This window comes from Copadichromis virginalis, linkage group LG9 (assembly GCF_057382275.1).
Source record: "Copadichromis virginalis isolate Kocher_CV1m ecotype Utaka linkage group LG9, C_Virginalis_male_GT1.1, whole genome shotgun sequence".
In the NCBI taxonomy this organism is placed as follows: domain Eukaryota; kingdom Metazoa; phylum Chordata; class Actinopteri; order Cichliformes; family Cichlidae; genus Copadichromis; species Copadichromis virginalis.
In genome coordinates this window covers 36067532-36081015 of record NC_140626.1, presented here as the reverse complement: position 1 = coordinate 36081015, position 13484 = coordinate 36067532, and the positions used below count along the sequence as shown (strand labels likewise).

General features: G+C 41.6%; 1 protein-coding gene across 4 annotated transcripts; it reads left to right on the top strand.

Moving 5' to 3' along the window:
• The first annotated feature begins 179 nt into the window (after nucleotides 1-179).
• gcm2 (GCM transcription factor 2) lies at nucleotides 180-10972 on the top strand. Of its 4 annotated transcripts, none has more exons than XM_085468860.1 (8): nucleotides 180-481; nucleotides 4810-4873; nucleotides 6606-6794; nucleotides 6884-6996; nucleotides 8039-8164; nucleotides 8252-8508; nucleotides 8622-8862; nucleotides 9089-10972. In XM_085468860.1, exons 1-8 carry the CDS (start codon nucleotides 389-391, stop codon nucleotides 9401-9403), a joined length of 1398 nt encoding a protein of 465 aa, XP_085324986.1. In that variant the 5' UTR covers nucleotides 180-388; the 3' UTR covers nucleotides 9404-10972. The 4 variants fall into 4 exon arrangements, with proteins under 4 accessions (XP_085324986.1, XP_085324988.1, XP_085324987.1 ...); XM_085468862.1 differs by having other exon boundaries at nucleotides 414-4592; XM_085468861.1 differs by having other exon boundaries at nucleotides 414-4616.
• The last annotated feature ends 2512 nt before the right edge of the window (nucleotides 10973-13484 follow it).

Sequence of the window (13484 nt, the reverse complement as noted above, 5' to 3'; positions counted from 1 at the left end):
AAACAGCTGTTGTTATTAATGTGGCTGTTGTTCAGAGCATTGATTGATTATTGGTGATCGTCACGAGGCTGCACACTTGTTTTTGTCTCGTTTGTATTTTTAGTTTTTCTTCCTCTCTCACCTGTACACACCCCCTCCCGCTCCCTCTTCCCTCCGCAGGCTCGCGACTCTCTCACCTGTCCTCTCACTTCTACCTGAGTCCTCTACAGAGCTGCACGCGCTGTCCGGAGTCGCGCGGATCATTTTGAATGTTTTATTTCACCTGCGGACTTCCGGTTTGAAAAGAGGTTTGAAAACTTTTAATTTGGCTCAGATTCTAATTCTTTGATTTCGAAAGAACCATCGGAGAGCCGAAGAGGACAGGGTCAGGCCCGCCAGCGGCAGGAGGATGTCCCGTGCCGAGGAGCGCGAGGAGGCGGACTGCGTGTGTTCCGTCGGGATGAAGTTAACGTGGGACATCAATGACCCCAAGCTGCCCCAGGTACCACGTGATCCCAGTCATCCTTTATTGATTTTAAATGTAATCAATAAAAAAAGATTGAGAGGAAATAAGAAGGAAGCTTAAATTAGGCAGACAAAGAACGGAGTCTGGAGAAGCAGGGAGTCAGGGCCGGAGACGTTTGTTCATCAGTGATCACAGTTTGATCCGCTCCGAGCACAAACGCGGCAAGAAGAAACAAACAGAAAAAGCAAAACACGAAAATAAAATTAAAGTCAGATGTTTTTAATTTGCATAGAAATAATCCGAGTTTGTTTTAGAATTACAGGCCACCTCTGGAGAATTGTCGTCACATCTGGAGCTCAAATTAAATAAAAAAAAGTGTTTGAATTTAGTTAGATTTTTTGCTTTCGAGAAAATGAAACGAAAAAAAAAAGAAATAAATAAAATAAAAATGTGAAAGAGCAGCAGGTCTGAGAGTGTGAGCGAACACACAGTGACAAACCCAAATATCCACGTTTAAAAATAAGCTTTTGAAAACTAAACAAATATCTGAAAAATAACTCGTTCATGCAGAATATTTACACACATATAAGTGTCACAATAAAAAGGAATTCGTTCATTAATAAGAGCGTACACACTGCTTATTATATTATAACATTATTTGAATTTATAAGTCTACAGAAATCAAAGTGAGCAACTCAATAAATGTTTCTTATTTTATTTATTTTGATTTTGTGAGATGGTCTAAAGAAAACGGTCCAGTGTGTGATTTACATGGAAGCTTTGACACATCCCAGCGCGAAACCACGTCCATTCCTGATGCACGTAATTATCGATAATTAACTAAAAATCTATAATGAATATATGATGCAGTAACTGACATTACAAACACTCAGTCGTGCATGAGGAATTAGAGGAGGGCAGAGGTCGAAGTTTAAAAGGGTTACAAAATTCAATTCAATTAAATTTTATTTATATAGCGCCAAATCACAACAAAAGTCGCCTCAAGGCGCTTCAAAATAAAAACACAATATTGAAATCAGCTGTTCTGCATCGAGAAAATGTTTGTTTGTAGTTTCTGGATTTTTCTGCCTTGTATGGAACACATGAACGTGTTTGATCAATAATCAAACCATCGACCTGTTTTTATTTACATTCACAGGTCGAGTCTTTGAAAGTTTGATTGGATTATTGATCAGTTATCGATAATCGGTCACTTTCACATCATTAAACACGTTCTCCAGTATCTTATTCTACAAAACTTTATTTAAACAAACTGTTCAGAGGATTTAATAAAAAATAAAGACATTTATTTGTAGTGTGTGTGTGTGTGTGTGAGAGAGAGAGAGCGGACTGAAAAACCCCACATTTAAGAACAAGCAGAACAAATTATATTTCAGTTCTTTTTAATGTAATGAATGTGAAAAATGTCCGTTGAATAAAATCATGTTTCTCCTGCAGGCGTTTTTTCAGACACGTTTTTATTTATTTATTTTTTTTCATGACATGCGCAGATCCAAACAGACGAGCCTTCACAAACACGTTTTCATTAATTTGGTAATAATAATCAATAATTATTATTGATAATAAATAATATTTGTATTATTACTTCAGTTCAGTGGTTTGAATCAGGAGAATGTGTCACGCGTGAAAGTTTCACACATTCCCACAGACCGGTGCAGAGTCAGAGGTTTTGTGGAGGTTGTTTGAAGGTTACGTGAAGCCGCCGTGTGACCCGCGCTGACTCGGCTCTTTGACTCTGTTTTTCTGGAGGTTGTTTGAAGGTTATGTGAAGGTTCGTGTGACCCGTGCTGACTCGGCTCTCCGCTCTGTTGTTGCTCAAACAGAAAAAACTGGTTTGTATATTTTTGTTTCCAGTGAAACCAAACACACATCTCCCATCGCACACAGCTCCCACGCTGATCGATATCTGTGATCGATCCGGGACACAGCTTTTACACTCAGAGCTGATTTTTCAGATCGAATTCAAATGATGGAGCTGATGCAGGATAAATAGTGTGGTTCAGAGGCCGCTGAGGGCCACGGCCTGGACTAGACTTTATCTGGCTTCACAGCCTGACTCCCAGCCGACTGTCCACGCTCCGTGTCATGATCCTGGACGTGGACATGGGTAAGAATGTTTGCCGAATGGTTTCGGGTCACGTGGAAACGGGGTTTGGTTGTTTGTTAATTCACTGCCTGACAAGAAATTCAAAATTTGCTCCAGAAATATTTACGCCCAAATAATTTTAAGTAATGAGATTACATTTCACGAATCGGGTCAAATGATTTTTTTGTTTGTACGAATCAGAATCAAGAGTTTTATTGCCAAACGTTGAGCAGATTTGCAACATTAGGAAATTGTTGCTGTGCTTTGTGTGAGACATTAATAGATATAAATAGACATAAATAATCAGTAATTATTTCAATAAACAAACCGTTGACTAGTCATCTACATTTAACTCAAAGTGATTCAAAGAATCGCTTTTTGGAGAGCTGCGTGAAAATATGTGCAGAGGATTTTCCACGATCGCACTGAACCAGCCGTTTTTAATCTGGGCTCCTCCGCTTAAAGTGCCGTGGGCTGGTTCATGTACCGGGCTCTCGTCTCTGGTCTCCTGGGTTTGGCCCACTATGATCCTCTGATGTCTCTGACTGGACGTCCTAAGACTGGATTCTGGAGATATAAACCGGCCGCTGTTTCAAACTAAACACGAGTGCAACTCCGTGGAACGGGCCGTGGTGTGAAGTCGCTGCTACCTGAAGACTTTGTTGAAGAAACCCTCCCAGTGAGGACAATAATAAGCAGCAAGTTGGTGCTGGTCAGACTGGAGCTGGCTTCTGTCCTGTGATGCGAGGTCTACTCTATTAGCCGCGTAGGTACCGACGTGTTCCCACCACGGCGATGAGCCGAGACGTGTCTCCAGTGTAACGTGGAAATAAAACGAGTTTAAAATGTGCGGTTCCTTGTTTGAGTGAAATGATGTAACTGAATGTTTGTATGAATTTAAGGTCGTTTTCAGTGTTTTTTCTGTTTCCTGACTGTGAGTCTGGCGTTTTTCTTTGTTAAAGATAAACTTTTCACACTTTACTGATAACGCTCACACATCTATTCACAGAATCAGACAAAGATTTACCAACATCAGTAAGCACGTGTGTTTTCTCGGGGCCACCGTACATTTCACACAGCGTTCAGGGCTGTATCCGATCAGGATGTGTTACATCATATTCTATTAAGGATGTTATGTGTTTGTAGACTTTCTGCCCAGTTTGACCCATTTAGCAGAAGTCAGCCTGTTTAAGGCTCTGATATCTATTCTGTGTGACTTACAGCAGTTATGACATGGTCTGATTTTCTCACCCAATAAAGGAATATTTCATATATCAGTCTACTCTTCATTCTATCAGAAACAGTTATCACAGCTCGTACATTTTCTTTTTACACATATTTGTAAGCATTGAGCCAAATTTAGAAATGCCAACATATTAAACGAACAATATTTGTCTCTCATATATGATACATCTGTATATACACTGTCACAGATACTTGAGTGTCTTTGAGTGAAGATTTAAGGTGATAGGAAACATAAATGACTTCAACTTGAATCTTTACTGAAGCTCAGTGTTTGACACAGAGTTCACTCACATGTGCTGTACCAGTGTACCTGCACATGTGATGTGACAATAGAAGTGATTTGATTTGAGAGTTCAAACTCACTGCTGTAATAACTAATAATGATTAATATAATAACTATAATATTGGCCATATTATATTTACACTGACTTTAGTCTCATGAACAACATTAACTAATTGTTATTTACTAACTAATCTTATATGACTGTTCAGTACAGATATGAAGCCCAACAATCATGTTTTACAGTCCTGTGGTCTCAGCCTCAGATACTTATTAAATCACACAAAGCTCGTGTAGAAACAAACAAACAAATGAACAAAATATGTTCTCCTTCATTTCTGTCAACTACACGTTTCCAGCTATCATGGTTGCTAGGCAACCTGGGCAGCGCGATGGAGGCTAGACCGCCCATTTCACAAGCCTCGCACTTCCGGCCTTAGCGGTCTTTGAGTACGCGGCCCTTGAGGACCGTTGAGGCTGCGTACTTTTAGACCCTGAATTGGGGTACAGCCCAGGTCTGTTTCAGTGTGAGGGCATCGGTGCGTCACACCGTCATCAGCTGATCGATCACTGCAGTAATCTATTCCTGTGTAGCGGCCTTTGACTCATAATTTCGCCTTTATTTTCATTATTATATCATATTATATTATTATGTCAGCAACAATAAATACATAAAGCGCATTGAGTCAGAGCTTCAAAGTCTTACCCGTGTGTGTGTTCGTCTGTCTGCAGGACACGAAGCAGTTTGACCCGTTCCAGGAGTGGACAGACGGTTACGTTCGGTACATTTACAGCGGTGAGAAACTTTTTCGTGTTGCTAAGATTTTTTTAAATTTTTGTTTATTTAAATTCTGTCCAAACATAAAAGACATGATGTGAAGATTTATGAGCCTGTAGGTTGATTCCCACTCAGCTTTAATCATTTTTAAACTTTATTTGACCTTCTCAGTCATTTTCTTTTAGGGAGCATGATTACATGTCAAAATATATATGTACAAGTTATTATTGTGAAATTGTTTTAAAATGTCATAAACATGCTGCAGTGTTTGGGTAATTACTCAAAACATAATAAAATGAGTTTGTTCAGTCAGCTGAGTTAAGTGCATGTCTGACCAGAGAAAGAAAGTCACGACTTACCATGGCAACAAGTAAATAAAAAGCATTTTAGTTCAGTTTAGTTAATTTTTTTACCAATATAGTCCCAAATTCATGAGTTTTATGTTGTAGAGTAGAGACCCACAGCAGGGTGTCCAACTGTCCTGCAGGTTTTAGATGTGTCCTTGATCCAACACAGCCGATTTAAATGGCTAGATGACCTCCTCAACATGTCTCGAAGTTCTCCAGAGGCCTAATCATGTGATTCAGGTGTGTTGACCCAGGGTGAGATCTGAAACCTGCCCTCGAGGCCTGGAGTTGGACACCGCATGCACTTTGGCGACAATGGGAAGGAAAAACTCCCTTTTAACAGGATGTTAAAAATGTGAGGATTTAACGGGGAGTCAATGAAGGGAAGCCAAAACAGGAGAAATCTGCTCTCTCTTTCTAGTCCCTGTCAGGACTCTTGCTGCAGCATTTTGGATTAGCTGAAGGCTTTTTAGGGAGTTTTTTGGACATCCTGATAATAATGAATTACAGTCATCCAGCCTGGAAGTAATAAATGCATGAACTAGTTTTTCAGCGTCACTCTGAGACAGGATATTTCTAACTTTAGAGATGTTGCACAAATGGAAGAACGCAGTCTTACATATTTGTTTAATATGTGCATTGAAGGACATGTCCTGGTCAAAAATGACTCCAAGGTTCCTCACAGTGTTACTGGAGGCCAAGGTAATGCCATCCAGAGTAAGAATCTGCTTAGATACCATATTTCTAAGATTTTGAGGGCCGAGTACAATAACCTCAGTTTTATCTGAATTAAGAAGCAGAAAGTTAGCGGCCATCCAGGTCTTTATGTCTTTAAGACATTCCTGCAGTTTAACTAATTGGTGTGTGTTATCTGGCTTCATGGACAGATAGAGCTGGGTGTCATCTGCATAGCAGTGTAAATGTATGCTATGTCTTCTAATGATGCTGCCTAAGGGAAGCATGTATAATGTAAACAGAATTGGTCCTAGCACTGAACCCTGTGGAACTCCATAATTAACCTCAGTGTGTGTGAAGAGGACTCTCTATTTACATGCACAAACTGGAGTCTATTAGATAGATATGATACAAACCACTGCAGCACAGTACCTGTAATACCTACAGCATGTTCTAATCGCTCTAATAGGATATTATGGTCAACAGTATCGAACGCTGAACTGAGGTCTAGCAGGACAAGCACAGAGATGAGTCCACTGTCAGAGGCCATAAGAAGATCATTTGTAACCTTCACTAAAGCTGTTTCTGTCTTGATTGGCTGTGGCTAACCAATGAGATGTTGGAGTTGGTTGAATACATTTTAAAATATACACCATGAAATGATTTAATTAGGAAATATAATTGCTCAGTGGTCTAAAAGTCACTGTTTGGTGGATTTTGTTTTGCAGCTGAAGATAAGAATGCTCAGAGACATCTGTCTGGCTGGGCAATGAGAAACACCAACAACCACAACTGTCAGATCTTGAAGAAATCGTGTTTAGGTGTGGTGGTTTGTTCTCGAGGCTGCACACTGCCTGATGGATCCAGACTTCAGCTTCGACCTGCCATCTGTGACAAAGCCCGGCAGAAGCAGCAGAGTAAGAAGAGCCTGGACCAAAGACTTCTCAGGACTTCCTCACCTGTGTTCACGTTCACCTGACCAGTTTATTTTTCTTGTGTGTTTCAGAGAAGCTTTGTCCCAATTGTAATGCTGCTCTGGAGCTGCTCCCATGCCGTGGTCACAGTGGTTACCCTGTCACCAACTTCTGGAGAGTCGATGGAAAGGCCATCTTCTTCCAGGTTGACTAATAATAATGGATTGCATTTATATAACACTTTTCTAGGCACCCAAAGCGCTTACAATTCCACTATTCATTCACTCTCACATTCACACACTGGTGGAGGCAGCTACAGTTGTAGCCACAGCTGTCCTGGGGCAGACTGACAGAAGCGAGGCTGCCATATCGCACCATCGGCCCCTCTGACAATCACCAGTAGGTGAAGTGTCTTGCCCAGGGACACAACGACCAAGACTGTCCAAGCCGGGGCTCGAACCGGCAACCTTCCAATTGCAAGACAAACTGCCAACTCTTGAGCCACGATCGCCCCAATTTGATTATCAGCACAACTGGTTTTCTAGCTGTAACACTGTCAGTGAAAAAAAATTGTATTTAAAATATTTAAACATGAATAAATATTTAAATGATAGCTAATAAGAAATATTTGCTCATTTTGTGTTTGGTTTAAAACTAACTGCAACACATTTGAATAAAGCAGTTATCAAAGGGCATCATCGGGTCTTCGTCAACCCTCTGAACACTGCAGCCTTTTCGTGTCTACAAGTTTTTTCAGATTCTCCAAAATCTTTTGTCAAATGATGAAACACTGATGATAGAATCACAACGTTAATTGTGTTTATCTGCATTTTCAGTGAGAGAAATGTTTAATGTTTTCTGGGATTTCCTTACCTGGATGATTGAGAAGGATAAAAATCAATCTTTGGATTAAGGCTCGGATCACGCTAACGCTAACAATGTTCGGTTTGAACTGTTGAATTATCTATAGTTGCTGGTCCATCAGGTGTTTATTGCACAACCTTTACTGCAACTTTATTGAAATGTATTGCTGCATCTTTAAAAAGATTTAAGTTTTGATGTGTTGATTTTGTTCTGTTTATCATGAAACAATGATTTCCATCATATTTTATTCGGTACAGTTTTAAACAGGTTTAAACTACAACTGTCAAAATTAGGGTACAAATCAAATTCAGTGTTTTTATTTATGTATCTATTTATCTAAATGACATTTTTGTGAATTTGATGTTACTATTATTGTCCTCCAGGCAAAAGGCGTTCATGATCATCCCAGACCAGAGTCCAAATCAGAGACTGAAGCCAGAAGGAGTTCAGTAAAGAGACGAGTCAACTCACCTCCATTCACACCAAAGAGACGACTCATTGAAACACAGGTTGCTACCAATAAGCCACAAACAATAACCACTGTTTGTTCACATCTCTGCTGTTTACTTACTGTTTCCCTGTAATTTTCCCTTTAGGCTCTTGGCCCTGCGCTCCTCTCCTGCGTTGAACCAACGGATAGGATTTCCTTCATTGAACCAAACTTCCCTCAGCACTACCCAGCATTCCAAAGCCCAGAAACCTACTACAACCCCCACAATGCACTGGGAGAGAGCACACCAACACTTCAGAAACCAGCCAATCCCAGGCTTTATATGAGCAGGCCCGGATATGACTTCCAAGGATACCTGACCTCACCTTCATATCCTGTGACCTCTGACCTTTGCGACCCTAGGTTAGCTTCAGATATTCCTCAAAACAGTTTCTGGTAGTGTAAAAATAATAAAATGCACCATAAATGACATGTAAAGTTTCACAGGTTTAAACCAGATTCTGGTTTCTGTGCAGAGTGGCCCCGGTCCTGGGTTCCTCGTCGTCCTCGTCTCCATCGTCAGCTCCTCTCTCCTCCTCCTCTACCTCCTTTGACCCCCAGACAAAGACCCCTTCTGGATGGAAAGAACTGCTGAAGAACTCTGCCCCCTACAGTGACAACCACCATTACTACAGCACAGAGTACCCTTGCCGTTATGCCAGCAACAACCCGGGTTCACCAGCAGCACTGCAGACCATCATCACAACGACAACCAAGGTGAGTAACCCTCAAAACCTGAGGTTTGTCTCAACTTGTAGAGCCTGCAGGAGACATGCGTAAGAGTCAGGTATGAGATACGTGTTTTGTAGTTGGACTTGCACATGGTTGACCTTGTGTATTTCACTGTAAACTGAAAACAATTGGCTGACATAGAAGCTTGAATATCTGTTTCACCTGTAAATAATGTCGTTGTCACATTATCACCTCCTGTGTTCCTCCTCAGGTCTCCTATCAACCGTGTCCGAAGCCTCCTGCTGCCCTCCCTCCTTACCAGTCGTGTCCCAAACCCTCTGTCGGCCTGCCCTCTTACCAGCCCTGCACTCCCTCCAAACCTGCTGGCCTTCCTGGCTGCTCCTCCTTACTAGACGACCCCTCCTCATCCTCATACTCCACCGAGGTGAAGGTGACAGAGGATTCGGGTGGAGTCATCAAGTCTCTATCTTTCCAGCCTGAGCCTCTTCAGACCAAAACCGAACGGGCTGACGGCTACGACTACCGCTACTCGTACCCCAACACGTACCGCTACGACGACTACTGAGGGAGCAATACATCCATCACTGTTACCACTGCCGCAAACTTCCTATGGCTGCTAGTATCACTGGACCATTCAGGTACCAAGAGGATCAGTCTGAATCCAGGTTTTGGTCCCTGAGAGACTTTCTGGAAAAATTCACTTATCAAACGATGATCTTTTTCACGTCGGACGTCAGAGAATCACCTCTGGAGACGTTCAGGGGAGGAACTCAGGCAAATGGGAATATTTGCAACCAGTATCCTGTTACTGGGCTGGTGTTTCTGGAGCTCACCCTTTAGGTGCTTCTCACAAAAGAAAAACAGCATAAATCATTAAAATACTGTGTATATTATTTATTATCTTTCAACTTTCTGATATTTCCTGAAACAGGCTGACACGCTGATTCGTGGTAATCTCCAAAATCTAGTCAAGACACAACAAACTGTACAGCATATTTGAGCAGAAGGTTTTATGTTTTCACCACAAAACACAAATTTGTATTTCGATGGATAGTCTTCATATCAACTTTGGCCAAAGTTTCAAATAACAGAGCCTAACAGTCTAAAGCTAAGCTCACTGCTCTGAACACTTGGTTTCCTGCTGGGTTTTTTAATAATAATAATAATAATAATAATACATTTTATTTAAATAGCGCCTTTCAAAGCACCCAAGGACACTGTACAACAGATAAAAACTGGAAATATACACAATGGTAAAAATAGAAGATAAAAGTTAAAACATACAGAAATTTAAGAATAGGCAATTTTAAACAGATGAGTTTTGAGGGTGGACTTAAAAAGAGAGAATGAACTAATATTTCTGAGGTCCGGGGGTAGGGAATTCCAAAGTCGAGGGGCAGAGCAGCTAAAGGCCCTCCCTCCCATTGTGATCAGACGAGCAGAGGGAACAGAGAGAGAAAGAGACTACACTCTGTATCTGTAATTATCATTAAATATCATATGACATCACATTGATGTCACAGAGATAGTCATAGATTGTATAACCTATATAGATCCCATCTCATCTACGTAAGATATAGAGTCACAGAATTAAACTGGCAGTGAGCACAGGAAGTCATCATGTCAGAATGAGAACATTTGGCTCCATCAGCAGACTGAGATTCATTACTGAATAACCAGCACACACGTCGCACTGTTTGTTGGACTGGATTTCCTTTATTTCAAAACCCATTTAATCATGTTTCATATTTTTAAGAACATTTTATTAGTTTCACTGGAACAAATTTCTGTGAGCATCTGAAAACAGAGGGCTGCAACAAAGGGGCGATGTCAAAGATCAAAACTGAACTATAAGTGTCTCTGTGTGCCGAGGAAGACCCTGAGATGTGACTGAAAGCTGGATCCAAACATATATATATCCATAAATAAAGTAGAACTAAAACGTCTGAAAAGACTTTCACGTGAGAGACTTTTAAACACTCTGCAATCAGAAATCATAATGACCTGTATGCACTTGGAGTATTTATTCTATCTGTTAAAGCCACTGCCTTTTCCTGAACCTGGAAGAACAAACAACGTTTGACTGAGGAGATCTGAACCTGTTGAAGTGACACATTAAAGCAGCTGATCTTCACACTCTGCTGTTTCTCGATTCTTTCTGAAATCAAACCCACACTCATGTCTTTAACAGTATGAAACAAACTGGTGGAATGGCCCTTTAAGATCTGACAGGGGTTAAATGAGCAGGCTCTCAATCAGCAACACACAATATCGACTATAAGTACACATCATCAGTTATAATTTTATCATTATGATAAAAACAGATAAAAATGGTTCCTATAGCTTTAGTGTGAGACTGTGCTAACTATAAAATGAAACAGATTGTGAATTTAATAAAGCAACGAGCTGATTCGGGGCAGAGTGAATCAGCTGTGGTGCTGCAGGGACTTTACAGGGCAGCAGAAACCTTCAGAAGGACTGTTGTGCAGAATTAAAACCGTATAAATAAAACTGTGTTTTCAAATGGATGCTGAGAAAGTGTAAAGCAGTGAGTGGACAACAGACCAAACGTGAGTAACCTTCATCAACAACAGACAAAATAACCCAGACAAGGATACTGTTGACTGACATGAGTGTGTAGTTAATACGTTGAATGGTTACCTAGGCAACCAGGGGTCTACCTGTACCAGAGTCGGTTCAAGGTTACACAGTTTTGTCACAATGACCTTGGAAAGGAGACAACACCATGAAGTTATCAGCGTCTGTCACACAGCGACTCACACCTGGCTCGTCCTCAGTACAGTTCACGCTAATTCAGGCACGCAGATGTTTTCAGGAATATTAATATTGAATGTTAGTGGGACTTTCTTTCTTTGAGTTTGCTGATCTCAGAGCTTATTTAGAGAAAAGTTTAACAGGATGACGAATTAACATCTAAAACTGCCACAGGTGTTTCCGAGTCACAGGTAAGCCTAGTGCACAGGTGAAGGCGGCCTTTAGTGAGTCCAGCTTCATTCAGCAACATGGATGTGAAGTCATCACTGAGACCACTGTCAGAAGGACCCCTTGTGGGCTCCGAGCCTCATAGTGAGCACCCTGCAGCACAGGATCAAAGCGCTGCTGTTTGGACATCTGCGGGTTTCGGTCTGAGTAATAAATGTTGTTTTGACAAGAGCATGTCGGGACAGGACTCACTGAGCTGTCCTCAGGGTGAACCTTTATGTCCTCGCAGACGCTCTTCGACCGCCTCATCTTCCTCTCTTTCACTACGATCCATTACGATCGCTCACTCCTCAGCTCACTTGTTACCTGCCTTCAGTGTACGCTAACATCCATCAGTGGATGATTATGTTCAGAGGCTGGCAGGCGGCGGAGCCACCCAGTCTGATCCTCGCACACACACTCACAGTAAAGTGTGCGTGTTAGTCCCCATAGGGAAATAGTTCCTCTGCATTTAACCCATTCACCCAGTGAAGCAGTGGGCAGCCACCAGTGCAGCGCCCGGGGAGCAGTGTGTAGGGACGGTACCTTGCTCAGGGGTACCTCAGGGTAGCCGTTCAGTGGAGTCGAACCCCCGACCTTCCGATCATGGGGCCACCACTCTACCTACTGAGCTATCCCTGCCCACCTACTGAGCTATCCCTGCCCTACAATCCTGCAGATTACTCCATAACAAATCTGAAACTGAGATATCAAAACTCTGCTTCTGTCCAACAGCCTAAAAGAAAACACGCTCACATCATAATGCTGTACACAGCGAGGTTAGAGTTAAAACTATTCTCCAGTAGGATGACGACGATGATGATGATTTTCATATCAAAGAGATTTGAACGGTAAAATGTAAAGATATAAGATATAAATATAAGAGGATTTTCTGCACCTTAAGTACCAGGTGAGCAAACAATGTTTCCACAGGCGGGATCTTCTTCAAGCAGACACTAGGCCACGATCTTCATCATCCTCACATGTGATAAATTTATGTGAAGGTGACGAGTCTGACAATACTCATCCAAATGCTCACGTTACACACACACACACTCTCGGTGATACTTCTCCTCTCTGCCCCTTACCCTGAATAAACCAAATATCTGCACCCGCCAGCAGCCATGTTTGCTCTGTCACTGTCATCAGTTGGACCGGGATGCTGAAAAGGAACATCTTTTCAGACTTTATTGCTCAATAATCAGATGATGATTGATGGAGACAGGCAGGAAACATGAAGTTTTTCCTCCTGTATGGTGCCAAAAAACCTTTGAAATCAGGAGGTTTGGCGCTTTCAGGTAGTTCAATGATGTTCTAATCAATACTTGTTATTGATAAGTTACAGTAACCTGTGCTGAACGTATCCCTGCTGAGGAACACCGCATAGTTGAATTCCTGCACAAGAGGTTTCTGTCTCCTGACTCACCTGGTGCCTCACCTGTCTCTCACCTGTAAACCAGGTGAGGCTGAGTGCAGATAATCCCAGACTGTGTAATTCTATCCTTTCCCCAACAATCACCTCATCCTGTCTCCTTATCTCCTTATCTTCTTCTTTTTCTTCTTCCTCTCCGCTGATTTCCATCGCCGCTCTTTCACACGCAAATAATTTCATCCCTCCTCTTCTTCTTCTTCTTCTTCTTCTTCTTCTACTTCTTCTCTGCTAA

Excerpts from the sequence above, each read along its gene's own strand:
- gcm2 (XM_085468860.1), top strand. The coding sequence starts at position 389 with ATGTCCCGTGCCGAGGAGCGCGAGGAGGCGGACTGCGTGTGTTCCGTC. Across the intron at positions 482-4,809 it reads ATGACCCCAAGCTGCCCCAG|GACACGAAGCAGTTTGACCC; the intron begins GTACCACGTGAT and ends GTCTGTCTGCAG. Across the intron at positions 6,997-8,038 it reads GAAAGGCCATCTTCTTCCAG|GCAAAAGGCGTTCATGATCA; the intron begins GTTGACTAATAA and ends ATTGTCCTCCAG.